Source organism: Cyprinus carpio, chromosome A9, assembly GCF_018340385.1.
Source record: "Cyprinus carpio isolate SPL01 chromosome A9, ASM1834038v1, whole genome shotgun sequence".
NCBI lineage: Eukaryota > Metazoa > Chordata > Actinopteri > Cypriniformes > Cyprinidae > Cyprinus > Cyprinus carpio.
Genome location: NC_056580.1, coordinates 26182152 through 26206831, shown reverse-complemented (window position 1 = coordinate 26206831; position 24680 = coordinate 26182152). Strand labels below are relative to the sequence as shown.

Here is a 24680-nt window from a genome sequence, read left to right as displayed (position 1 = left end):
TATGTGTACAGGGTATATTTATTATGTATATATAAATACACACACATAAAGTATATATTTAGAAAAAGATTTACATGTATATACATTTATATATTTATATTCTTATATTTTATATTATATATAAATATATTTAATATATAAACATAACATATTCTTCTTAAATATATACATGCATGTGTGTGTATTTATATATACATAATAAATATACAGCAGTATACACACATATATTATGTAAACAAAACTTTTATTTTGGATGTGATTAATCGTGATTAATCATTTGACAGCCCTAATACAAATAAAAATAAAATAATAATAATAAAATAATGTCTTCCTGTTTTGTTCTCAGGGGAAACCAGGCTACAAAGGAGAGAAGGTATTAAATCCCTGCACCTATTCATAATATATTTTCATAATATATTTATTTTGAACCACACAGTCATATAAGACTGTCATGACTATGATCTTTTCTGACCGTCTATAGGGTGAAAGAGGAGAATGTGGCACTCCAGGAATCAAAGGAGACCGGGTGTGTAGCCCTTCAGATGTTGCATTTTCTGCACACTCCTCCATTATGTAATGAACACAGTAATACAGTATATGTTTCAAACGTTTAATTATATTGTAACATCTGATAGGGTCCTGAAGGTCCAGTTGGTACTCAAGGGTCCAGAGGTTTGCAGGTGGGTCTGGTTATATATTTATTTCATATTTATTCTAAAATATAACATCCATCTGTATATTTAAACATATTACCATGTGTACCGTTTGCAGTCGTTTCTTTTAAAGCCATACCTGTTGCAGTAAGTGTTGTAGCGAAAAGTGTTTTCAAAGTTGTTCATTATTTGTGAAATTTACTAGCAATTTCTGAGTGAAAATTGTTTAAAAGTAAATCCTGCACCAAATATGCAAATGTGGTTTGATCCAATTACAGAATGTTTTGGAGTCATTCACAGCTGTATTTAGCATTGACCACTATAGTATTTAGATCACATGAAACAGATGTTTCCATGTATTTCTACATGGAACTAAAAACATACCATATTTATTTATTTTAAACTAAACATGAGAGCTTATTACTATGGAAGCTTGTTTCCAAAACAGGATTAAAAAATATAAAAGGGATTTGCAATTTGAACTTTAGTCATTCTGAGTTTCTCACAATTTAAATATTTCTCGGAATTGTGAGAAAAAAGTAAGAATTGTGAGATAAAAATCACAGTTACTAATTACCAATTTTTTTTTATCCTGTAGTGGGTAAATGTTAAAACACATGTTGAATTTCCCACAACATATGATTAAACTTATATTTTACTGTATTATAAAGCAGCATAATGCATAGGTGTCTACAGACAGAGTTAGACAGCCCTAAAAATTCTAATGTTCATGCTAGACACTGTAACATGCCATTTCATGTTTCCCCTGCAGGGTTTACCAGGACCACAGGGTGACATCGGACCAGAAGGCCCACAGGGAAAGAAGGTCTGTGGCTTATAATCACAAACCATTATCACGTTTAACACGCACACCTGGAAAAGTTTCACTGTCTCTCATGACTCCAGAAGCCATTGCTTATTCGGCATGTTATTGTGCATGAGAAAACCCATGCACTGGAGGTCTGTTTGTTTGCTACATCCATTAGATAAATGGATGTTTAGGCCAAAGTGGATGAGAAATATTGATGCATTCCCGTTTCTTGAGAAGGAATTATCATTTATATCCATATTCGACTAAATGATACACTCTGATGGTAACAGGAGGTGCAGAATAGAGACAGACTTTTAGATTTCACTCCATTATGTTAACATGAGTATGATATATTTTATGCATCCCTTTAAAAGTGAATTTGAGATTTTCTTACTAGTTTTATCATGATTTTAGAGGAATGGTTCTTCAAAAAATGTATTTTTTTCTTTATTTACTCCTCATGCTGTTCTAAACCAATATGCTATTATTTTTTTCTGTGGAATACAAATTATATAACAAACAAATAATCAAAAGTTAATAATTTTTTTTTTTTTTTTTAATGTACAGAAAGCTATAGACTTTAATCAGGTTGGTCGGCATGATGATTTTTACGCAGATAAAAACAAAGCTGTGAGGGATAGACTTGTACAGTCCTTGTGATGGCATGCACTGTATAATGATCCAAGATCACAACTCATAACTTTCAAAACAGTTTTTTGGAGTTTTTATATACTGAAAGATTTTTCAGAAAGAACTTTCGTCAGCTGGACAGTTGGTATGTTGTTAAACCACAGTACAGTACATTAAACACAGAGTACTGATATCCATAACATCATTTTTATTCATGCCAAAAATGACCCTAACAAAGGTCTATTACATGGCTTTAGAAATCTTAGCATGAGTCATATGGACTGCTATTTTGGCTCTTTTTTACATAGACATTGACTATGAACTAGTATCATATTAAAAAGACATGCAATTCTTTTAATTTTCTCCTTTGTCATTGATTCTAATGAGGGTGAGTAAATAAGGAATTTAGGAGATAGGTAGGAAAACTGATCCTTTCTCTGACTTTCAGACAAAATCTTCTAAGTGTCTTCTTTCAAAAGAGACCAGGGTTATGTCTGCGATGCAAAGGGTTCACAAACTGCCAAAGTTTTAGTATAAGCATGTCTTGCGCTTGTGCTCAAAAAGGGGACGAAGATGAATGAATGTGTTTTGACATGTTTTGGATTTCCTTTACTAGAGGTCTGCTGCTCTTCCAGTCGTTTCCCCTTGTTTAATTTAACTGCAGGAAGCTGTCAAGGTTTAGACAGCTTTACAGATGTCCTCACTAACTAAGGATCCTTCTTCTTTCATGCATGGGTTCACAAATCAGTGTCACAGACAGTCATGAAGGACAAATTAATGTGTTCTACCTGTTTAGAAGCAGATTTATCTAAAAATAGATGGTACTGCGATAATAAACGGTCATTATTATTTTGAATAATATACCCTTACTCCCTAAGGTTAAAAGTCAACCAATGAGATGCTAGAAAGTGTTTGTCAGGTCTTTAAAAGGACTATGGGTGGTCCGAAATTATTGTCATGGTAGCTAATAACAGCAGAAATGTGTATGATGGAAAAATGCTGTGCAAAGTATAAATTCATGCACAGACATATAGATGACGTGAACAAAGAGGATTTCCAGCCTGTGGAAAGGCAGCACAGTAAGGGGATATTGTTAATGTCATGAGCAGATTTGTGACTGCTCGCACTGACCTACTTGTTTAGATTGGATTGTACTTTGTACTTTTTAAAAACAGTTCAGCTCTATAAGGTCCTGGTTGAAAATCAAAGGAATAGTTCACCCAAAAATGAAAATTAGCTGAAAATGAACTCACCCTCAGGCCATCCGAGATGTAGATTGTTTCTTCACAGGAACAGATTTGGAGAAATATAGCATTGCATCACTTGCTCACCAATTAATCTTCTGCAGTGAATGGGTGCCGTCAGAATGAGAGTCCAAACAGCTGATAAAAACATCACAATAATTCACAAGTAATCCACACCACTCTAGTCCATCAATGAACATCTTATGAAGTGACAAGCTTTGTAAGAAACAAATACATCGAGATAATTTAACAATAAACTTGTGGCCAAAATACAAGTCCATAATCCATAATAACATAACACTTCTACAGATGGTGCAATGCTATTGTGCACCCTAAATATGGACATATTTATATATAAACTAATTGAAAGTCATGTGCTTTCAGTGGAAGTGGATTTCTGTCAGCACCATTTTAAGTTATGATTTTACAAACTGAGGGACAAGTTGAAATTGTTTTCACTGATAATCAACAGCATGTCACAGATACTGTACATACAGCTTGAGTTATACTGAACACAGAACATTCCTTTAATGTTTCTCTGAGACGACAACTTGAATTTAAAGGGATAGTTCAGCCAAAAATGAAAAAGTTTCTTTCTTCTCTTGAAAACGATAGAGGATATTTTGAAGAAAGTTGGTAAACAATTGCTGGTAGCCAGTGACTTCCATAGTATGGAAAAAATACCATGGAAGTCAAATGAAAGAAACAGGTTTGGTACAACATGAGAGTGAATAAATTATGGCAAAATTGTCATTTTTGGGTAATCTTTCCCTTTAAATAAATACATACCTGATTTCTCTCATTTTTCACCTTAAGAATGAAATTCTTATAAGAAACTCAGAAATGTCTTGAGATTCTGTATGAATCTATGTGAGATTTCACACAATGAGAAATGTCTTCCATGAGAAATAATGAATGTGATGCTTAATGAATTAGATCTATCTAATCATTTTTTTGTTTGTCTGTTTGTTTGTTTGTAATTAATCCCAGGGTGAGCGCGGCCCTGCTGGCCCGCCTGGAATTCAGGGCGACAGTGGAATTGGACTTCCTGGACCAAAGGTCAGCTGTATTTACCTTTTTCACTGCAAATCCACTTAAATTCTCCAAAATCACAGCAAGCAATCAGATTTTAACGCTGGGGGAAACACCTAAACTGATTTACTGGTTTTAGTGGGTTTAGTTGAGTTTCAGTCATTTTTCAGCTAGGAGACCAGCTAAACCATCATAACAACAGCTTGGCTGGTTTAAGATGTTTTTTTCCTTTGACTTTCCATATGAGCCACTTTAAAGTGGTCCTATTATGCTCTTTTACAAGGTCTTGATTTTGTTTTGGGGGTGTACTAGAACAGGCTCTCACACTAGGTTGTTCGAAAAACATTATTTTTCACATATTTTACATTATTACAACACCTCTCTCCCAGTCTGGCATGAACGGCTGGAATAGTTCCTGTATCAAATGAAGGCCCGCCTTCTGAAATATGAAATGTGCTGTGATAGGCAGCACTCTGCGCCTGGTCAGGAAATGTCATGCCCCTTATCATAGCCTCCTGTTGCGAGTTTCAGTGTAAATACTGCATCAAAATCAAATCAATTTAAGCACGGATGATTTTAACCACTCTAAGCTCATCTGCCTTGGGATCACTAGCGTGTCTCCGACACAGTGATAACACTCGTTGCCTTCTCTAGTGCAGCTCAACCAGGTCTCGTCTCATTCGTCAATATTTGTGATCTCACAAATCCCGGAAAATATACGTTGTAGTCCAAACGAGTCGTTCATTGTAGTTTTTGAAAAGTGATTTCTGTTTAATAAAATATCTCCTTTTGAAGTGGACTTTGAGCTTTGTAACTTTGCAGATCTTTTTTAAGCTCAAACAGCAACATTACAGACTAAATAAAGTTGAAAAAATGAAAAAGCATAATAGCACCCCTTTAACCTAGAACCCTATAAAACGCACTGTATCATATTTGATACACAAATATTAAATTAAAATATAAATTTTAAGACCTCTAAATGATCAACATGATTAAAACTTTGCTTAAAAACCCGTTGCACACAATCTACTACATGCCTTCAGTCGTACGATTGATAGTTTATACATTTTTACTAAGTATAGGTCATGTGTATTTTTGCCTTGAAACTTTTATACAGTAAATGTAAGAATAACTTTTATATTGAATATAAAATAACATTTTAGTAATATTTCAAGATTTCAACATCTACTGGACTGAAGAAACTAAGGTTTAATTATCCTTACATCATTTATTAGAAAAATCACATTAAAAAAGTATCAAATGCATATTATTGGGAAATATAAAGTGAAAACTGATATTTCTATGCATTTTATGTAAGTAGTCTGTTATACCATTATAAAGATCTCATTTATATTTCAACCCATCAGAATTTCATCTTACTTTTTGGCCATATAAATATCAGCATCTGCACCAAAATGCATATTTTTGCTCAGTTTGGGCCTCTGAATAAAAGGTGTCGTTCTTCCTCAAGTATGAGCTCCATATTCTCCTATATCATATGAACCATAAAGCCCGATGTATCAAAAATGATACACAACAAAAAATAAAAAAGCTTTTTTATTTTACTTTATAATCTGTCTAAAGGTTTCATGAAAGGCCTAAAGGGTTAATTTCTCAATATTTGCACTGTGCATTTTTTAGATGACATGGATGGTAATAGTTATGGATTCTCAGATATGCTGTGATTTTCTATAGAGTATTTCTTACTTTTTCTCCTGAATTGTTCACGTCTTTGATCCGTCTGCAGGGAGATATGGGATTTCAGGGCAGACCAGGTCCTTCGGGTCCACCTGGCATAGGCGAGCCAGGTCTGCCTGTAAGTACAGAAGCAGAAATTTGGAAATATTCAACTGTTTACTAATCAGTACACACTGAATTTACACCCATAGATCTGATTAAATGTCATTTTTTCTCACATTTCTTCATCAAATCAGGGGCCTCAAGGGCCACAGGGGGTTCAAGGGGAGAAAGGGCCACGAGGAGAGGGTTTTCCAGGTCCAAAGGTAAGGTTAGCCCAAAAATGCCATGTTCTCACTTAAGTCACTCTCTGCTCTTTAATCTACCTGGAGATTTGTAGCAGCCAAAGGCTATCTGGGAAGATCTAAGTAAACAAATGCATTAAAGACTTGTAATTTTTTATAATACCTCATTAGAGGCGCAAAGTTCCCTGGTAAATCCGCATTTTAAAACCCAAGGCTGTTAATTATTGTATGTTCCAGATACATTAGCCTGAGGATGCAAGACAGAATTTAATGGATCTGTTTTCTTTGACCTCTATAAACACTCTTTGCAATCCGTCTAATGTTAGCAGTCTAACTAGGTCTACATCAAAGCCGGAACTGCATATAAAATGTAACCGTAAATTAAAAATACAGCAAAGAAATGTGATTCATGTCAAAGAGAACCTCAGTGCTTTAAAAACCTTCATCCAGTAGCTAAACTAAATTATATCTCAATTCTTTTCAGATTTATGATGATGTTCAGTATTCGTGATGATGCAAATCAAGTTTTTAATGAATCTTAAATGATTCACAGGAATTAACTGAACTTACCAGCTCTTACACCATTTTTGCTTCTGAAGCTAATTATTAAAACATACTCATGCAATATCTTAAGTACAATTTGTTTTCTTTCCTGTGTTGACAAATTTCCTATTAAAACAGGATGTCGGGCATATGTTCAGTGTCAGGTGGTATTGGGGGGGGGGGGGGGGGGGTTAGCACTTTTAAGATGTGTCATCAATATTTTTGACCTATTTTTCCAGAGAAAGAAATTTATTGATTTGGTTTCATAAGTGCTCTGGATATATCAAATGCATTGTGGACATTATCATGACATTTGGTAATATTCCTTTATCATTATCATTAAGGTAATTATTGCAAAAATTATAACTTGACTTCTTTTATCAATGTTTAGTTTCTCCAATCAGTTTATTTTTCTGCTAACATTTACCAATTAAATGCATGTGACGATAAGAAATAATAAGCAGGGTTATCGTTAACTGCAACTAAAACCATTAAAAATAGTTTTCAGTAATTGCAATAAATTTGAAATAAAAAAATCAAGTTTAAGAAAAACTTTTAACTTAAAAAAACAAACAAAAATAAGTAAATATGTTTAAGTACTAAATTTACTAAAACTAAATAAATGTTTATTTATTTTTAAAAATATTTATCTAAATATAAATATGAAAAAGTCTAAATTATTAAGTCAAAATTACTAAAGATTATAAATGAAAAGATTACTAAGATTATAAATGAAAACTGAAAATATATAAATAAAAGTTCATTTAAAATATTAAAAATAAAATAATTTTGTTTTTATTAAAAATAAAGGCTGATTTAAAATCTTAACAAAATATCACTTGAATTTATTGCAGGTGAAGATTTAATTTAAATTACTATTTAGAAATGAATCGGTGCGACTCAACTCAAATTCAGAATAAAACCAAGATCAACAAATCCTGGATTAGCTCTAATTTAATCCTTATGAGTGCAACCTATACTATCAGACAAATCCAGCCACTTTGGATAAACACCAGTTAAGGCTCACTGAGGAATTGCACTGTATTATTACCAGTTGGGAAAACAGGTGTTTCCTAAATCTCATAGACAAAGAAACAATACATGCATTTCAGTAAATGCATCTGAATGGCAGAGAAAGGGAGGTTAGCATTTCAGCAACACTGGGATGATGACGCCTCTTTTGTTTGACAGGGGGACCGAGGTCTGGAGGGGCCGAAGGGACCAAGAGGACAGCAGGGCATTGGAATCAAAGGCGACAAGGTGGGCTGTAAATATATCAGCCCATGAATGGAATTCACACAACCACACCATCTATGACACACAAAAGGCTTAATGAAGTATGTAAACTGGCCCAAAGTTCCCATTTAAACACCAGGGACTGATTGGATGGTAATAAAGAGCGAGAAAGAGCAGATGGGAGGGCGGCACAGCTCAGCTTACTGTGGGAAAAGATGAGTCCTGCTCACCTATACTGAATAAAACCCCAGTCATTTCTTATGCTCAAAATATACAGATTATTATTTGTGTAAATTAAATCTCAGGATGTATTAATCTATCTGAAACTGACTCATCCTCTTTGTGTCTTCAGGGTGAGTTTGGGCCTCCAGGTTTACCAGGACCGATTGGACTCCCAGGGCTTGGCATTCAGGGAGAAAAGGTGATATGATGTGTTCTTCCTTGACTTATGTGTTCTTAACTGTCCTTGACTTGTTCACAGGGTCTAATGAATTGAGGAAATGTACATGAATGGACATCCATTTTTTTATTTATAAAATATATGCTGTCCTCATCAGCTAAACTGCACCTTGCCATAACAAATAGAGAGATAAATATCATTTACAACAGAAATCATTCTAATATGATGCTCAAGAAACATTTCTTATTATCAATTTGAAAACTGTGAAACACTACCATTCAAATGTGTGGTTTAAGTAATATTACAAATAATAATAATAATAATAATAATAAAAGACTTAAATATCAATAAATTGATCAAAATTGACAGTAAAGACATTTATAATATTATGAAAGACTTTTATTTCAAATAAACGCTGTAATTTTGAACTTTATCAAAGAATCCTTAAAAAAATGTATTACAGTTTCCACAAAAAACGTCAGCAGCAAATACCATAAGATGTTTTTGACATTGATGATAATAACAAGATCCTTTGTTAATATTCGATAATAAATCGATAATAACTAAACAGATAACTAAGTAAATCAGCATATTAGAATGATGTCTGAAGGATCATGTGACACTGAAGACTGGAGTAATGATGCTGAAAATTCAGCTGCGCATCACAGGTATAAATTACATTTTCAAATATATTACAATAGAAAACAGTTATTTTAAATTGTAATAATATTTCAAAATATTTTTGTTTTCACTGTGTTTTTGATCAAATAAATATAGCCTTTGTGAAGCATAAGAGACCTTTTTCAAAAATATATAAAAAATTAATTATTCTAAACTTTTGACTGGTAGTATCCTTTTGACACACACAATTAGGTATAACATATGTATGTATGAACTTTTTCTATATTTTTTAATATATTAAAATTAGATTTCTCATATATTTCTTACATTTCTTAATATCAGGGTGTCGAGGGTCCGAGGGGGCCTCCAGGAGGAAGAGGACCACCAGGAGAGGGTTTCCCTGGTTCCAAGGTTGGTAGAAAATATTATAATTAATGGCAAGCTGTAAAAGGAAATACGTTCTTGGCTCAATTTTTGACTATTTTCCATTTTTCTAGGGAGAACAAGGTTTACCAGGAGAGATGGGCACCCCGGGGGAGAGAGGGCAGGGCGAACCTGGATCAAAGGTTTGTGTTCTTAAATCCAGGGTGGTGTAGGTTTAAAAAATGTATGGGACATTTATGATGGAAGCTAGTTTTTAGACCATAATGAAGACTTTAGAATGTGGTACTAAGTACTGATATTATTTCTTCAGGGTGAGCCTGGTGCATCTGGACTGGCTGGTGTACCTGGACTTCCAGGGGAGGACGGAGCTCCAGGACAAAAGGTAACTCCGCTTTCTGATGTGAGGTCATCTAACGATTGAGACCGAGTGTTCTGCTGATTAGATACGTCTCTAAGCAAATAAGCAAGTTTATCGGATATTAAATGCAGTGTTTCTCTTCATCAGGGTGAGCCTGGGGCAACAGGTTTGAGGGGACCTGAGGGGACTCCAGGAATTGGCACTCAAGGAGAGAAGGTACAATACTCCCCACATTAAACATTTTAATATTCAATATGTTCAGATTTTAGGTATCTTGTGATTGTCATCTAGTCGAAATGTCAAAAAAGGCTTTAGTATCATTATCTTCAGTGTATGTGGAATGATATTCTGTATTCTAATCTTAATAGGGAGATCAAGGCCAGCGTGGCATACGAGGGTTGCCAGGTCCTCTTGGTATAAGTGGCCCTTCGGGACCAAAGGTGAGAATATCTAAAGAAATAGAGCGCAACCTTGGTTCTGGAAGTATTTGGACTTTTTCTCCATAGGCATTACAAAAAAGTATTAAATAACGAGTTAAAAAACTAAGCTGTAAACTAAAGCAACCTTATTAAATTTATAAGATTACTAAAGGTTTTAAATAAATGATCTTTTGAACTTCAAAGTCTATATCATGGTCCATCGAAGAATCCTTAGAAACAGTATCACAGTTTCCACAAAATGGTTATTTTAAATTGAACTAGTACTTTACAATATTACTGTTTTAACTGTAATTTTGATCAGTTTACAAAAATCTTACCAACACTTTTGAACGGTAGTGTATGTTTACAGCAAAATATTTAAATGCTTGCAAATACAAAAGAGTGTAGGGAGAAAACGAATGAGGTTTCTATTTCCAGGACCTCACTGTTGTGCTCTATAGGGAAGCATGGAAATAATAAAGAACAAATATAATAATATTGAAATTAAAACAAAAAGATGAAATGTAAAAAAATCCTGCTTGATATTTTTTTTTTTTTTTGACTCCAAGTTTTCAAAACCACTCATTGTTTGAAATAACAAGTGCACTAAATGTCTGTGGTTTCGCACATAGTTTTAGAAGTAATGCAGTACCATCATTGGAACATTACACTGTTGTTTTTTAGGGAGAGCCAGGTACGCCAGGAAGGCTGGGCATGCCAGGATTACCTGGACGAGCTCTAGCAGGACCAAAGGTAACAAAAGCCAAGCTACTATAACTGTGCCACTCCTACAGGCTGGCGGGCCGTCGTTGTGTTAATGGCCCACTGCCAACACCATGAATCAGAACGTTTCTATTTCAAGATTCATCATAGCCAACTTAGCAATAAAACCGAGAAGTAACTGAGAAGTAATGCTATGACCTCATCTTCTCGTGCCTTCAGGGTGATGTAGGTCCCGCTGGTCCTCCAGGACTGATTGGAGAGACTGGTTATGGTCTGCCTGGTCCTAAGGTAGGTGGGATTTTTTAACCTGTAGAACAATTAAGAAAACGAGTAAAAGGAATAAGAGGCTTTGATGGAGCTATATATATATATATATATATATATATATATATTATATATAGATATATATATATATATATATATATATATATATATAAAGGATCTCTATATAGCTTTTTTTTACTGGTCAAAAGTGTGTAAAAATGTAGAGTTTTTTAATATGTTTTTGAAAGAAATGCATTTATGATGAAAGATTTTGATTATGCTAATCATAAAACAGCAAACTTTTTTAATATAGACAATTGTGACCCTGGAGCACAAAATCAGTCTTAAGTCGATGGTGTATATTTGTAGCAATAGCCAAAAATACATTGTATGAGTCAAAATTATAGATTTTTCTTTAATGCCAAAAATCATTAGGATATTAAGTAAAGATCATGTTCCATGAAGATATTTTGTAAATTTCCTACCATAAATATATCAGTAATATGCATTGCTAAGGACTTCATTTGGACAACTTTAAATGCGATTTTCTCAATATTTAGATTTTTTTGCACCCTCAGATTCCAGATTTTCAAATAGTTGTATCTCGGCTAAATATTATCCAAACAAACCATACATCAATGAAAAGCTTATTTATTTAGCTTTCGGATTATGTATAAATCTCAATTTAAAAAAGATCTACACATAAGACTGGTTTTGTGGTCCAGGGTCACATTTGGCATATTTTTTATGTTTTTAAAACAAGTCTCTTATACTAACCAAGGCTACATTTATTTGATCAATTTTTTGTTTAAATAAATAAATAAATAATGTGAAATATTATTACAGTTTAAATAACTGATTTCTATTTAAATATTTTCTAAATTTTAATTTTTTCCTTTGAATTTTCAGCATCATTACTCCAGTCTTCAGTGTCACGTGATCCTTCAGAAATAATTCTAATATGCTGAGCTGGTGCTTTAAAATGTAAAAATATTTCCCAATATTACTGTTTTTTTTTTATTTACAAAAATGCAGCCTTGGTGAGCAAAGATTTCTTTCAAAAACATTTTAAAAAATCTGTGAATCGGTGATCGAAGTGGTATTCAAATCAAATCGGTGAATATGAAGTGGTATTCCTTCCTTGTCACATTTAGGGTGATCGAGGTAACCCGGGACCACCCGGGCCATTTGGGCCTAAAGGTGAAGGATTCCCTGGTCTAGTGGTAAGCAACTTTGTACATCCCTATTTCCATATAACATCACTGCATGCCCATACATCACTTAAAATTTGAAGTCATTATAATTATAGTTCCCATAATCAGGTTTGTTGCTGAGTATTTGACCATGTGTGTTTATTTTACACAGGGTCTGCCTGGTTTACCAGGACCACCGGGTGAGCCCGGCCCTGAAGGCATTGGTGTTCCTGGACCAAAGGTGAAGTTACCACTTTTTGTATTTATGATGATGTATGAGGGTCAATTGTGGCTTTCAGAAATGTGTTCAGACACTGCAACTTTATTAAATATGACTTGATTATTTACACAATAACAAGATAATGAACAGAATTTAATTCTTTGAAATGCAGATTTTTTTCAAACTGATTTCTGTAAATGTATCACTCATGACAGCTTGTTTCACAGTTTACAAAGTATTAGTAAAGTATTAAAATTCACTCAGAAGTGTGTTATTGCGATACAACAAAGCAGTGGCAATTATTTATAAATACTCAATATATTCAAGTTCAATATATTAAGTCATGTTTGACGAGAACATGAAAATGTCCTGCATAGTAGGAATCATTTTAAATGGTGCTTTTGGTAAAACTTCAGTTTCATTTCAGGGAGACATTGGTTTCAGGGGTTTGCCTGGTTTGCCAGGACCAACTGGTGAAGGACTGCAGGGACCACCGGTAAGATTGATATTTATGTCATCTGACATAAACTCTCCCTTGAATCTCTCTGACTACAGTAATGAACTTGTGACACTGAACACCCCACATGTCCAGAACAAGAGCTCTGAACAGCATGCATAGGGAGTCTGTCTGTGTTGCTGTGGGGATTGAAGAAGACAAGTTGTCTTTTCCGCCCTTGTTAATTCTGCTGTCTTGCTGTTTCAGGGCAACATGGGAAGACCAGGTCCTCCAGGACCACAAGGACCCCCAGGGGAAGGCATTCAGGGACCCAAAGTAGGTTAACTATCTACTACCTGCTTTATAGGGCTGGGCAATTTAACTAAAATTATATTTTTTCACGATATTCAACCTGGATATTTCTTTGTTTATTTCTGTTTCTATTTATTTTTTTATTTTATTTTATTTTATTTTATTTTATCCATTTATTTATTTATTTTATTTTCTTTGAAGAATGTTGGTGACCAAACAGTTTTGGTTCCCATTGACTTCCACTGTATTTTTGGTCCATTTAATTGAAGTGTGTGGAAACCTACTTTCCACAGAAAGTCAGGTTTGGAACGTCATAAGAGTGAATAAATAACGACTGAATATTCTTTTCTTTCTTTTTTTTTTGGCTAACGAAAGAAAAAAAAATGTGATACTGAAAAATAAAATATGACAATGACAAATAATTAATTAATTTTAGCAGTATAATCATGAATATTCAAAATATTGCCCAGCTCTACACATAATAGCATTGTGTCCAAGTCATGATGACTTGGTCAGCAAATAAACTAGTTTGTTAAATCCATCAGGGTGATCATGGGGCTCCTGGAGTGACAGGGCCGAGGGGCCCATCAGGAGAGGGACTTCCAGGCTCCAAGGTGAGACTTTGGTTTAGATCATACTAACTAAAGAGGATGGGGTAGTTATAAATGGGTAAATATGGGTCAGAAAAAAGGTTGATTCATCTGTAAATCTCTCTGTCCTGTAGGGTGATCGTGGTTTGCAGGGCGAGAGGGGCTTCAAAGGAATGAAAGGTGACTTGGGTGACCCAGGGAATCCAGGACTAGCTGTAAGTTAATTTACTCACTATAAACCATCTTCTGTGTCAGAGCAAACAGAATTTAAATGTTGTGAATACTAAATCACATTGTAAATCAGCTTGTTTAATGAATGTTTTAATCTCTCCCTTTAGGGAAGACCAGGAATCAAGGGCGAACAAGGGCTCACGGTAAGATCAAATACATTTGCATCTTTTCAGCTGTATTTTGAGTTATTTCTAAAAAAATGTGCAACCATATGCATTGCATATATAAGTAAATTCTGTCATTTTTTAATTATTATTTTTTTAGATAGAAGGCATAATCAAGCAGATTAATGTGTTCATTTTAGGAAACTATGGAACAATATGCATTGTAAATATTAGCAAATTAAGTCATTTTTTATGATTTTTCAGAGAGAAGACAATCAAGCTGAATAATGTGTTAATTAAGCTATGCAATCGTATGCATTGTAAATATCTGTACATACAGTAATTGTTTAATTATATTTCAGAGAGAAGACAATCAAGCTGAATAATGTGTTAATTTTAGGAAAACTATGCAACCATATACATTGTAAATAAAGTCAGTCATTTTTTTATTGTTTCAGAGAGAAGACATAATCAAGCTGATTAAGGAGATTTGTGGTGAGTTTTACTCTTTAAATATGACAAAACAAATGATTTGATCATGAAATAACAGGTGTGTCATGATATGACTTCACATATTTCTAGGATGTGGTATTAAGTGCAAGGAAAGGCCCATGGAGCTGGTGTTTGTGATTGACAGCTCTGAAAGCGTGGGCCCGGAAAACTTTGAGATCATTAAGGACTTCGTCACAGCTTTAGTGGACCGCGTCACAGTGGGCCGTAACGCCACGAGAATCGGTCTGGTTCTTTACAGCTTGGACGTCCATCTGGAGTTCAACCTGGCCAGGTATATGACCAAGCAGGATGTCAAGAAGGCGATCAGGAACATGCCTTACATGGGAGAGGGCACCTACACTGGCACCGCCATCCGCAAAGCCACACAAGAGGCCTTTTACAGTGCCAGGAACGGGGTCAGAAAAGTAGCCATTGTCATTACAGATGGACAGACGGATAAAAGAGAACCCGTTAAGCTGGATATGGCAGTACGTGAAGCTCAAGTGGCGAATATTGAGATGTATGCGCTGGGAATCGTGAACACTTCTGACCCAACGCAGGCCGAGTTCCTGAGGGAGCTCAACCTCATCGCTTCTGACCCTGACAGTGAACATATGTTCCTCATTGATGACTACAACACACTGCCAGGTGAGCATGGAAGAAAATTAAAGTATATACACACAGTTTTTGTTGTTTTTATTTATTTATTTATTTTGGCATATAGGCCTGGGCAATATAAAAAAAAAAAAAGAATTATGTGTGTGTGTGTGTGTGTGTGTGTGTGTGTGTGTGTGTGTGTATTTGTGTAAAATGCATTTTCATACAGTAATTGTCATAAAACAAATACTGACATAGAATACTGTCAATAGGTTGAAAAATAGAATAAAATAAAATATTTTATATAAAATAATAAAATGTATTAAATATAAAATATATTTCATACTTATAGACATGTAAAATATATTAACAATATTGGATTTGTCACTATTAAATTATATTTTAATATAAAATGAATAATAACATTTATTTCATATAATATAATATAATATAATATAATATAATATAATATAATATAATATAATTTTTATACTAACATAAATATTGATAATATTGAAATTTACCAATAGGGTGAAAAATATAATAAAATTATATAAAATATAATATGTTTTTATAACATCCATCGTCTCCAATTATTATGAAAATGTTTAATGCAAGAATTAAGATACAGCAAAAGTTATTTAAAAAAGGGTCTCTAGTTAAAATAATCAACACATGTTTTCTGTATTTATATATTTAACTATGTTTATGTGCAAACACCAATATAACAATACATACTGTAGTAATATATACATGCATATAAAAAATGTAATAAATGAAAAATGCCACGCAGAGACATGGTTATGTTGGGGTTGTTCTGAATCGTTTAATTGAAACAGACAATTTGAACAGATTTCCAAAAATTAATACATTTTAGCAATTTTAACTGTATTTTTCCAAATTAACTTAAATCAGAGAAACTATTTAAACATCTATAAATTAGTCTTAATTTAATGGATGTGCTCCTTTGCCAAATTGTTAAATGAAAATAACTGCACTATTATCAATGTTGCTTAATTTTGCATCACCAGCAAAATCATAATGAATAATCCTAACTGCAAACTAATTGCATCTTTCTCTGTGTTTGGTCTCCTTCTGCAGCTCTGGAGTCTAAACTGGTCAGCCAGTTCTGTGAGGATGAGAACGGGGCCCTTTTCTTCAACCGGATTACCAACGGCTTGAACGGAAACAATGGATACGGCTACAGTAACGGCCAAGAGGATGTTTCCTCATACAGGAACAGTGTGTATGGGAGAAGATTTCAGGAGATTTCACACGACAGATCACAGAGTCACACGAGAGGCAGAGGACACGGCATACTTCTTCCCATCAACCCTGGCCCTCTCAAAGCACAGGTCAACTACCACAACTAACTAACTAACTGTCAACTTCTTTTGCACGCTATATTAATGCAGACTGATTTGAACCAGGCCACTGTCTGATTCTGTGTTGTTGCTGTTGTGCAGGTGGAGAGTGACTATGAAGGTGAGGATCTAGACATAAAGACACAAACTCAAGGTGGCGCCACTGTTGCAGCTGTCAGTAAGACTGTCCAACCTGTACAGCCAGGATCCTCTTCATCGTCATCTTCATCATCATCTTCATCATCAGTATCATTATCTTCATCAGTGTCAACACATTCTACTTCAGTGAGTGTGAATGCAAAGCCTCGTCCTGTTGTGATAAAAGGTATTTACTATTGTTATACAATATAAATATTGACCTCAACAGACTGAAAATATCATATATTACAAATTATTAAATATTACAAATTAATATTCTATAGTATAAAATAGAGAATAATAAAAATATATGTGATAAAACAAATTTTAAATAATAAATAATAAAATATTTTTTACATAATTTATATACAATCATAAAACATAAATGCTGACAATACATAATATTACCATTAAGCTGAAACGTTTAATTAAAATTATTATTTATTATAGAAAATTATAAAATTATAATAAATATAATATGTTTTTATAAATGCCATTGTCACCAAATATTTTGAAAAAGTTTAATGCAAGAATTAAAATACAGCAAAAGCTAGTTTAAAAATGTAACTAGTTATTATAATGTAATATAATATAATATAATAAACATTGACATAGAATACTGACAATAAGCTGAAAAGATATTAAAATAGTATTTTTGCAATATAAAAAAATACTAAAACTGTTTTATATAATAAAATATATATTATATAAAATTAATATAATTAATATATTGTACTAGAATATTCTATTCTATATACTAGAATATATTATTTTGTAATAAAACTAATTTTGACAATATTGAAAAAGAGAACAAATTATATTTTTAATATATAAATAATGAATTATAAAATATATTTTTTTTATATAAAAGCTGTTATAAAATAAATATTGACAGTACAAACAATCATGGGCTATATATATATATATATATATATATATATATATATATATATATATATATATATATATATATACACTATCACACACACACACACACACACATATATATATATATTAATCTAAAATAATGATTAATAAAATTGCTTTAAATATATTCTAATATATTATTTTATACAAAGTTATTATAAAACACTGACAACATTGAAAAATATTACAAATTATATTTTTATAATATAAACAATTTTAAACAAAAGTTGTTTTTATTTTCTGAAAGTGTTTAGTGATGTTACTTTCTCTTCTTCGGTGGTGCGTCAGAATCAGCTCCACTGGATCCTCGATGTTCGCTCAGTCTGAGTCAGGGCTCCTGTAGAGACTACGTCATTCACTGGTACTACGACAAACAGGCAAACGCTTGTGCGCAGTTCTGGTACGGAGGCTGTCAGGGCAACGATAACCGCTTCCAGACGGAAGAAGAATGCAAGAAGACCTGTGTCCTCACCAGCACAGGTATTATTCACTCCTACAGACATGAAGGAAGCAGTGTTAACAGCAGTATTATAATGTCTTTTTTTGTTACATTTAGCAAAAATAAGCAGTAAAAATTAATCTGCCTATTGTTAACTAAAACTAAAACTAATAAAATCAATTTTGGTAATCTGGTCATTTAAAATAAAGTTAAAAAAATAAAAATAATAGATGAAACAAATTAAAATATAATAATAATAATATAATATATATATATATATATATATATATATATATATATATATATATATATACACACACAAACACACACACATACTGTATATTAAAATGAAAATAAATGAACAACTATATATCACACATACTGAACTTCAGGTTTTGCATGTTTCTGGCATACTGACTTTTTCTGCCTTTGTTTTCACAGCAGGCTAAACGGGAAGAAGAGCTACATCAATGAATAGTGATAAATCAGCTTTATGTTGTTGAGGGTGTGCACATGCCACAATGGTCACTTCTTTTTTAATATCATAAAACTGTTTCCTACCATTATGCTCAGGATCTGGAGAAAATGTTTTTGCGGACCCAAATAAGATTTTACAAGCAAGTACCTGCTAACGTGAAACACAGGTGTTATTATGAAGCTTCAAAGGCCATTTATTCATATGCACAACACACATTTTTTATATTTCTCAGTATCCACTTGAGAATCTGTGCACTGCTCTGCATGCAGAAATATTACTAACAACCTTCACTGGGAATTGATTGTATATATGTTTTGTTTTATTTAAAATGTATTTACAATTTGTGACTTGAGTAAAGCAACATACATATTTACTGTAATAGGTTGCAGAAGTGCCATAAATGATGTTTTAGGAATTTCATTGGGATGTTATTTTATTATTTTGTATAGGGAATAAAACAAATAAACAAACAAATCAAACAGTTAAGTCACTAATTCATTCAATTCAATTATGATTTTCATAAAAGGAAAACATGTTGTATATATTCTTTCTTTGTGTGTGTCTTTATAATTTTATTCAGATGAAATAGTTTTGCATTCCTGAATTTTGTATTGAAAACAAGGTTTGCAAAATTTATAAATGAACCAGCCCTGTCCCAACAGCTTTCTGAAATAAGCTGTTATTGAATTATAGACTGTTTTATACAAATGATATTTTTGAATGTGTTCTTTTGTGGAATTTTTGAATAAAATGTTTGGTTAATAATTATGTCTAACTTGTTATTGAATGAGAAAACATAAGAAATATAATTTATACCTTTTGCTACATCTAAATACGCATTTATTTTATACACATGCATATCACAGCTATTATTAAATAGCCATATACAAATATATATAATAATAAGTAATAAAGCAAGCAGCATTTATCTACTTTCAGATAATCGCGGTTTGTCCCTTCCAGCCCACCGTACTCACTGTTACCGTGGTGACGTGAAGACGCTCTGCGCTAAATCCTCTTACACACCGACTTGAGCGTTTCAGTCAATATCATCGAAGGAAAAACATATGTATTTTGATTTAATTCCCTTCTAAAACGCTGACAGTAAGGCTCGACCATGGCGTCGGTGTTGGACGCACTCTGGGAGGACAGAGACGTGAGATTTGATATCACTCAGCAGTAAGTCCTCAGGCTAATCTGCTAGCTCAGAAGCTAGCGACGTTTATTTATTAAATCGGATACATTAATAGCGAACTAGGAGGATGTTTTATGCTCTTTACACGTCGATAAAGATGAAAATTACACGTGCTAGTGTTTCCATATGACGGTTTTGTTGTAATCACAGCGCTAGAAACCCAGAGTACACTGAATATTACATATATCTTATTATAAAATAAATACATTTTAAATAAACATAATACATAAGGCATATTATTACACCCTAATTCTAATAACACGTGTTTTGCTAAAACTACAAGGTGCTTCCAAAGCAAAAAAAATGCTTTATATATTTAGTTTACGTCACAAAATCATGGTAACGGTTTACATTTTGAAGAAAGGTAATATATAGTTACCTTTATTATGTGTGCCTGTTTTTTATTTTAATGAAGCATTTAGTGTTTTATTCTCCTCTTAGACCGAAGCAGCTGATTTTATGTTTCATTTAAGGCAGATGAAAACCAGGCCCGGTGAAGCGCTCATCGACTGCCTGGATTCAATCGAGGACACCAAGGGAAATAATGGGGATAGAGGTGATTAAATGCATTATTTCAGCCTTGTTACCTGTGGTTACCCTTGTGTATGTATATTACATTGTCATAATCTTTTGTGTCTTTCTATAGGAAGACTCCTGGTGACCAATTTGAGGATAATTTGGCATTCTTTGGCACTTCCAAGAGTCAACTTGTGTGAGTATTTTTGAAATATTCAATAATAATAATTTAAAAAATGTAATATTATTAACTTTATGCTGGTGTCCGCTACAGTGGAAAGATCTAAATGTCATCTTTTATTGCACTGGACAGATGTAGCTCTTTCATTAAACATAATTTTGATCATTTTTAAGTTAAAAAATAAATATTTGTCATTTGTGATGTAATCATTCATGCATCAGAGGGCTGTTTAAAGGGTTAGTTCACCCAAAAATTAAATTGACCTCATGATTTACTCACCCTCGAGCCATCCTAGGTGTATATGACTTTCTTCTTTCAGACGAATCCCTTCGGAGTTATATTAAAAAATGTCCAGGCTCTTCCAAGATTAATTGGTGCTACTTTTCAATAGTCCAGAAGAAGTCTTGTCTTTTATTTACCTTTTATTTTATTTTTATTTATGGTCAGCTGTGGGATACAACTGCATTATTAATATCACCACAAGGACAGCAAATTCAGTGAGTCATCTTTCTTCATGTTTTCATCAAATCCTTTTTAATAGCTCAGGTAGATGTCAAATTTCCTCTTTTTTTTTCTCCAGAAACTGAGAGGTCAGACTGAAGCGCTTTATATATTAACCAAATCTAATAACACTAGATTTGAGTTCATATTCACCAATGTGGTCCCAGGAAGTCCAAGACTGTTTACATCCGTCATTGCGGTTCACAGGTACTTATGGTTTACATAATGACATGGCATTTTGACTAAATCAATAACTAATATTTAAATCTACAGTATTTACTGTAGATCTGTAGTTCAGTATATATACAATATTCTGTGAAATATATTTTGTGAATTGCAGAATAATAAATTCCACAATTTTTTAATTGTTTTTTTTTTAACCGTAAAACGTATTTTAATAGCACTTTGAACAAATTCTGAGTACTTTAAAAAATATTATTATTAGATTTAAAGAGGGACATAAAGACATGCCACATAATCTGACAAAACAGAAAGCCCCTGGGTTAAATGATTGGTTGAATTTAGTATTATGTACGTTTTGGAGATGGTAACTTACAAAATTAATGATAAAAGGTTTCTTAAAAGAAATTATCACCTTTTAATGAAACAAATTACTCAGAGGAAATATAATTATAGGAAAGCCTATAAAAAATGTTACATAAGGAACAAAATATTATGCTGAAATTATTGGAATGTCAATAAAATATATTTATTTAATTAATTGTATTCATTCAGCTGACACTAACAATAAGATATGTTAAGGCGTGCCTTTACATAAGGCCTGTAAAATATTAATATTAAAATAGTTACCAAACTAATTATTTGTGTTTCTTTCAGAGCTTATGAGACTTCCAAAATGTATCGGGATCTAAAACTAAGAGGAGCTCTTATTCAGAATAAACAGCTGAGGCTTCTGCCACAGGAGCAGGTTTATGACAAAATTAATGGAGTCTGGAACCTGTCTAGCGATCAGGTATTTTCAGTGGATTTACAGTATTATTATAAAATGTTTAATAGGAATTTAACTGAGAAAATCTGTTGTTGTGACCTTAAACAATGAAGCATGGCCTTGTGTTTCAGGGCAATCTTGGAACGTTTTTCATTACTAATGTGAGGATAGTGTGGCATGCCAACATGAACGAGAGCTTCAACGTCAGCATTCCCTATCTGCAAATTGTGGGTGTTTCTTTTGCTTCAAAACACTGAGTCATCAGCAGTGAGTTGTAATTATTAAAACTGTGCTTTCTTTTTCTTATTATTTTGTTTGAACGCTCAATAAGGATTAGAGACTCTAAATTTGGACTTGCTCTTGTGATTGAGAGCTCTCAGCAGGTAAGTTTGGACCAACATCAAGATCATCAGAAAAACTTTTTCATATGTGTTGTATTATGTGACTTATAATGACCCTAACATCTCATTAAAAGCATAAATTTTTCTACCCCCTCTCATCACAATAATTTTTAAATAAATGCTGTTCTTGTTAACTTTTTATTTATTAAAGAATCCTTATAAAAATGTATCATGCTGTCCACAAAAAAATGTGGCAACACAACTGTTTTCAAAATTAATGATAATAAGAACTGTTCCTTGAGCAGCAAATCTGGTTGTTTTAATGGTTTATGATGGATAATGTGACATTTTAGTTTGGAGTAATGATGCTGAAAATTCAGATTTGCATCACAGGAATAAATTACATTTTAAAATATATTCAAATAGGAAACAGTCATTTTAAATTGTAATATTTCACTGTATTTTTTTTAAATAAATGCAGCCTTTACTTATTTAAAAAACATTAAAGATCTTACTGACCCCAATTTTTGAACGGTTGTCTGTGGCAGTAATTCCCTGAAGTGAATGTAGCGACATTTTGTGCTGATTCCTCTCTCCTAGACAGGAGGTTATGTGCTGGGATTCAAGATCGATCCAATGGACAAGTTACAAGATGCAGTGAAGGAAATCAACTCCTTACACAAAGTGTACTCAGCAAACCCCATTTTTGGTGTGGAATATGAGATGGAAGAAAAGGTAGTAACAAAGATTTTTGATGTATAGTGAAAAATACAATAATTTTGAAAACTGCACATCAGTATTAAACATGGCTAGAGTGGCTCCACTTTTCTGTAGATTAAAAGCAAAAAATCTGGTAAATAACATAGAAAAATAAATACGCTTTCTGTCTTAGCCTCAGCCTCTGGAGGAGCTGACCGTAGAACAGCTGCCCGATGACGTGGAGATTGAGCCAGATGAGCACACAGACGCTTTTACCGTGAGTTTTACCTCATATGCTACTCTCAGAGATAATGACACTCTACTTTCACCACGTAGTGCTCTGTGTTTGTGTGTGTGTGTGTGTGTGTGTGTGTGTGTGTTTCACAGGCTGAAAATAGCTGATCGCTTAAGCCTCAAATCACAATGCCCCATCAACACAGACTTTTGTTGTCTGGTGTCAAAGATGTTTACACAGAGCACTGATGATTCTGACATCAGGAATCCTCTCTTATTTAAGACTTAAAGTAGATGTACAATCACTGATGTGCAATTTCTTCTCTTTTTCACCTCAAGGCTTATTTTGCTGATGGAAATAAGGTAAATTCTATCTATCTATCTATCTATCTATCTATCTATCTATCTATCTATCTATCTATCTATCTATCTATCTATCTATCTATCTATCTGTCTATCTGTCTGTCTGTCTGTCTGTTTGTCTATCATCTGTCTATAATTTGTTGTATGTATCTAGCTATCATCCAGCTATCTATCAGTCTATATGTCTGGACAAAATTTCCATTTAAATGACATCTTTTTTCTCTCCTTAAGCAACATGATCGTGAGCCGGTGTTCTCTGAAGAGCTGGGTCTGGCTATAGAGAAATTAAAAGATGGATTCACATTACAGGGACTCTGGGAAGTCATGGGTTAAAACGCTCAAACACTCTGTACCATTATATGTATTTTGGCATTGCGTTGTTACATTATTTCATTTTTCATTAGCAAAATGTCAAAATTTTATTTATTTTAAGAATATTTATTTGATATTTGATAATGGCATGTTTATAAATCATATGCAAACCAAGTAAGGAAAAAAAGCTGGAAAAAATTAAAAGTTACTTTTGTATAATATTATACACAGAATAGTATACACAGAAATGGAAACATTTATTTATGTATCAGATATCAAATAATATTTGTATATTAGAAACTGTAAGCTTGTTTATGTAGAGAACTTCACATGCTAATTCTGCTGTTGTGTTGTAAGAAAACACATGATGTAGGAAAATGTTTCTTGTGTTTCATCAGTTTTGATAGTAGTGGTTTGTTCAAACCATCATATGCAGTTCACTGGCTCAGGTTTGTCAAGTCTGTTTAAAAATGTGTCAGAGGAGCTCAACTACTTCACAAAAGACCAGAAGAGCATATAAATTGATCTCTGCCTGACAGCAGCTGTTTGCTGACCTTTTAGGCAACAG

At 33.1% G+C, this 24680-nt stretch overlaps 2 protein-coding genes across 4 annotated transcripts in view; both read left to right on the top strand.

The window, feature by feature from the left end:
- The window catches only part of col28a2a (collagen, type XXVIII, alpha 2a), a 28182-nt gene extending 9360 nt beyond the window's left edge, over window positions 1-18822 (top strand). For both annotated transcript variants that reach the window (XM_042764280.1, XM_042764281.1), the window contains exons 8-36: window positions 347-373; window positions 482-526; window positions 636-680; window positions 1426-1479; window positions 4329-4397; window positions 6118-6186; window positions 6305-6373; window positions 8087-8155; window positions 8484-8552; window positions 9495-9563; window positions 9650-9718; window positions 9847-9918; window positions 10042-10110; window positions 10263-10334; window positions 10998-11066; window positions 11256-11324; window positions 12455-12523; window positions 12666-12734; window positions 13141-13209; window positions 13417-13485; window positions 14007-14075; window positions 14186-14266; window positions 14390-14425; window positions 14845-14881; window positions 14969-15526; window positions 16577-16830; window positions 16942-17164; window positions 18193-18384; window positions 18785-18822. In XM_042764280.1, the coding sequence (XP_042620214.1) occupies window positions 347-373; window positions 482-526; window positions 636-680; window positions 1426-1479; window positions 4329-4397; window positions 6118-6186; window positions 6305-6373; window positions 8087-8155; window positions 8484-8552; window positions 9495-9563; window positions 9650-9718; window positions 9847-9918; window positions 10042-10110; window positions 10263-10334; window positions 10998-11066; window positions 11256-11324; window positions 12455-12523; window positions 12666-12734; window positions 13141-13209; window positions 13417-13485; window positions 14007-14075; window positions 14186-14266; window positions 14390-14425; window positions 14845-14881; window positions 14969-15526; window positions 16577-16830; window positions 16942-17164; window positions 18193-18384; window positions 18785-18792 (2739 nt within the window). In that variant the 3' untranslated portion in view covers window positions 18793-18822. The remainder of the gene's footprint in view (window positions 1-346; window positions 374-481; window positions 527-635; window positions 681-1425; window positions 1480-4328; window positions 4398-6117; window positions 6187-6304; window positions 6374-8086; window positions 8156-8483; window positions 8553-9494; window positions 9564-9649; window positions 9719-9846; window positions 9919-10041; window positions 10111-10262; window positions 10335-10997; window positions 11067-11255; window positions 11325-12454; window positions 12524-12665; window positions 12735-13140; window positions 13210-13416; window positions 13486-14006; window positions 14076-14185; window positions 14267-14389; window positions 14426-14844; window positions 14882-14968; window positions 15527-16576; window positions 16831-16941; window positions 17165-18192; window positions 18385-18784) is intronic.
- Window positions 18823-19779: 957 nt separating this feature from the next.
- On the top strand, window positions 19780-24490 carry bbs5 (Bardet-Biedl syndrome 5). 2 transcript variants are annotated; one of them, XM_042764277.1, is made up of 12 exons: window positions 19780-20000; window positions 20490-20572; window positions 20663-20728; window positions 21161-21210; window positions 21294-21421; window positions 22052-22187; window positions 22295-22390; window positions 22484-22546; window positions 23105-23239; window positions 23397-23480; window positions 23777-23800; window positions 24032-24490. In XM_042764277.1, exons 1-12 carry the CDS (start codon window positions 19939-19941, stop codon window positions 24131-24133), a joined length of 1029 nt encoding a protein of 342 aa, XP_042620211.1. In that variant the 5' UTR covers window positions 19780-19938; the 3' UTR covers window positions 24134-24490. The 2 variants fall into 2 exon arrangements, with proteins under 2 accessions (XP_042620211.1, XP_042620213.1); XM_042764279.1 differs by lacking the exons at window positions 23777-23800; window positions 24032-24490 and adding an exon at window positions 23591-23766.
- Window positions 24491-24680: the final 190 nt, after the last annotated feature.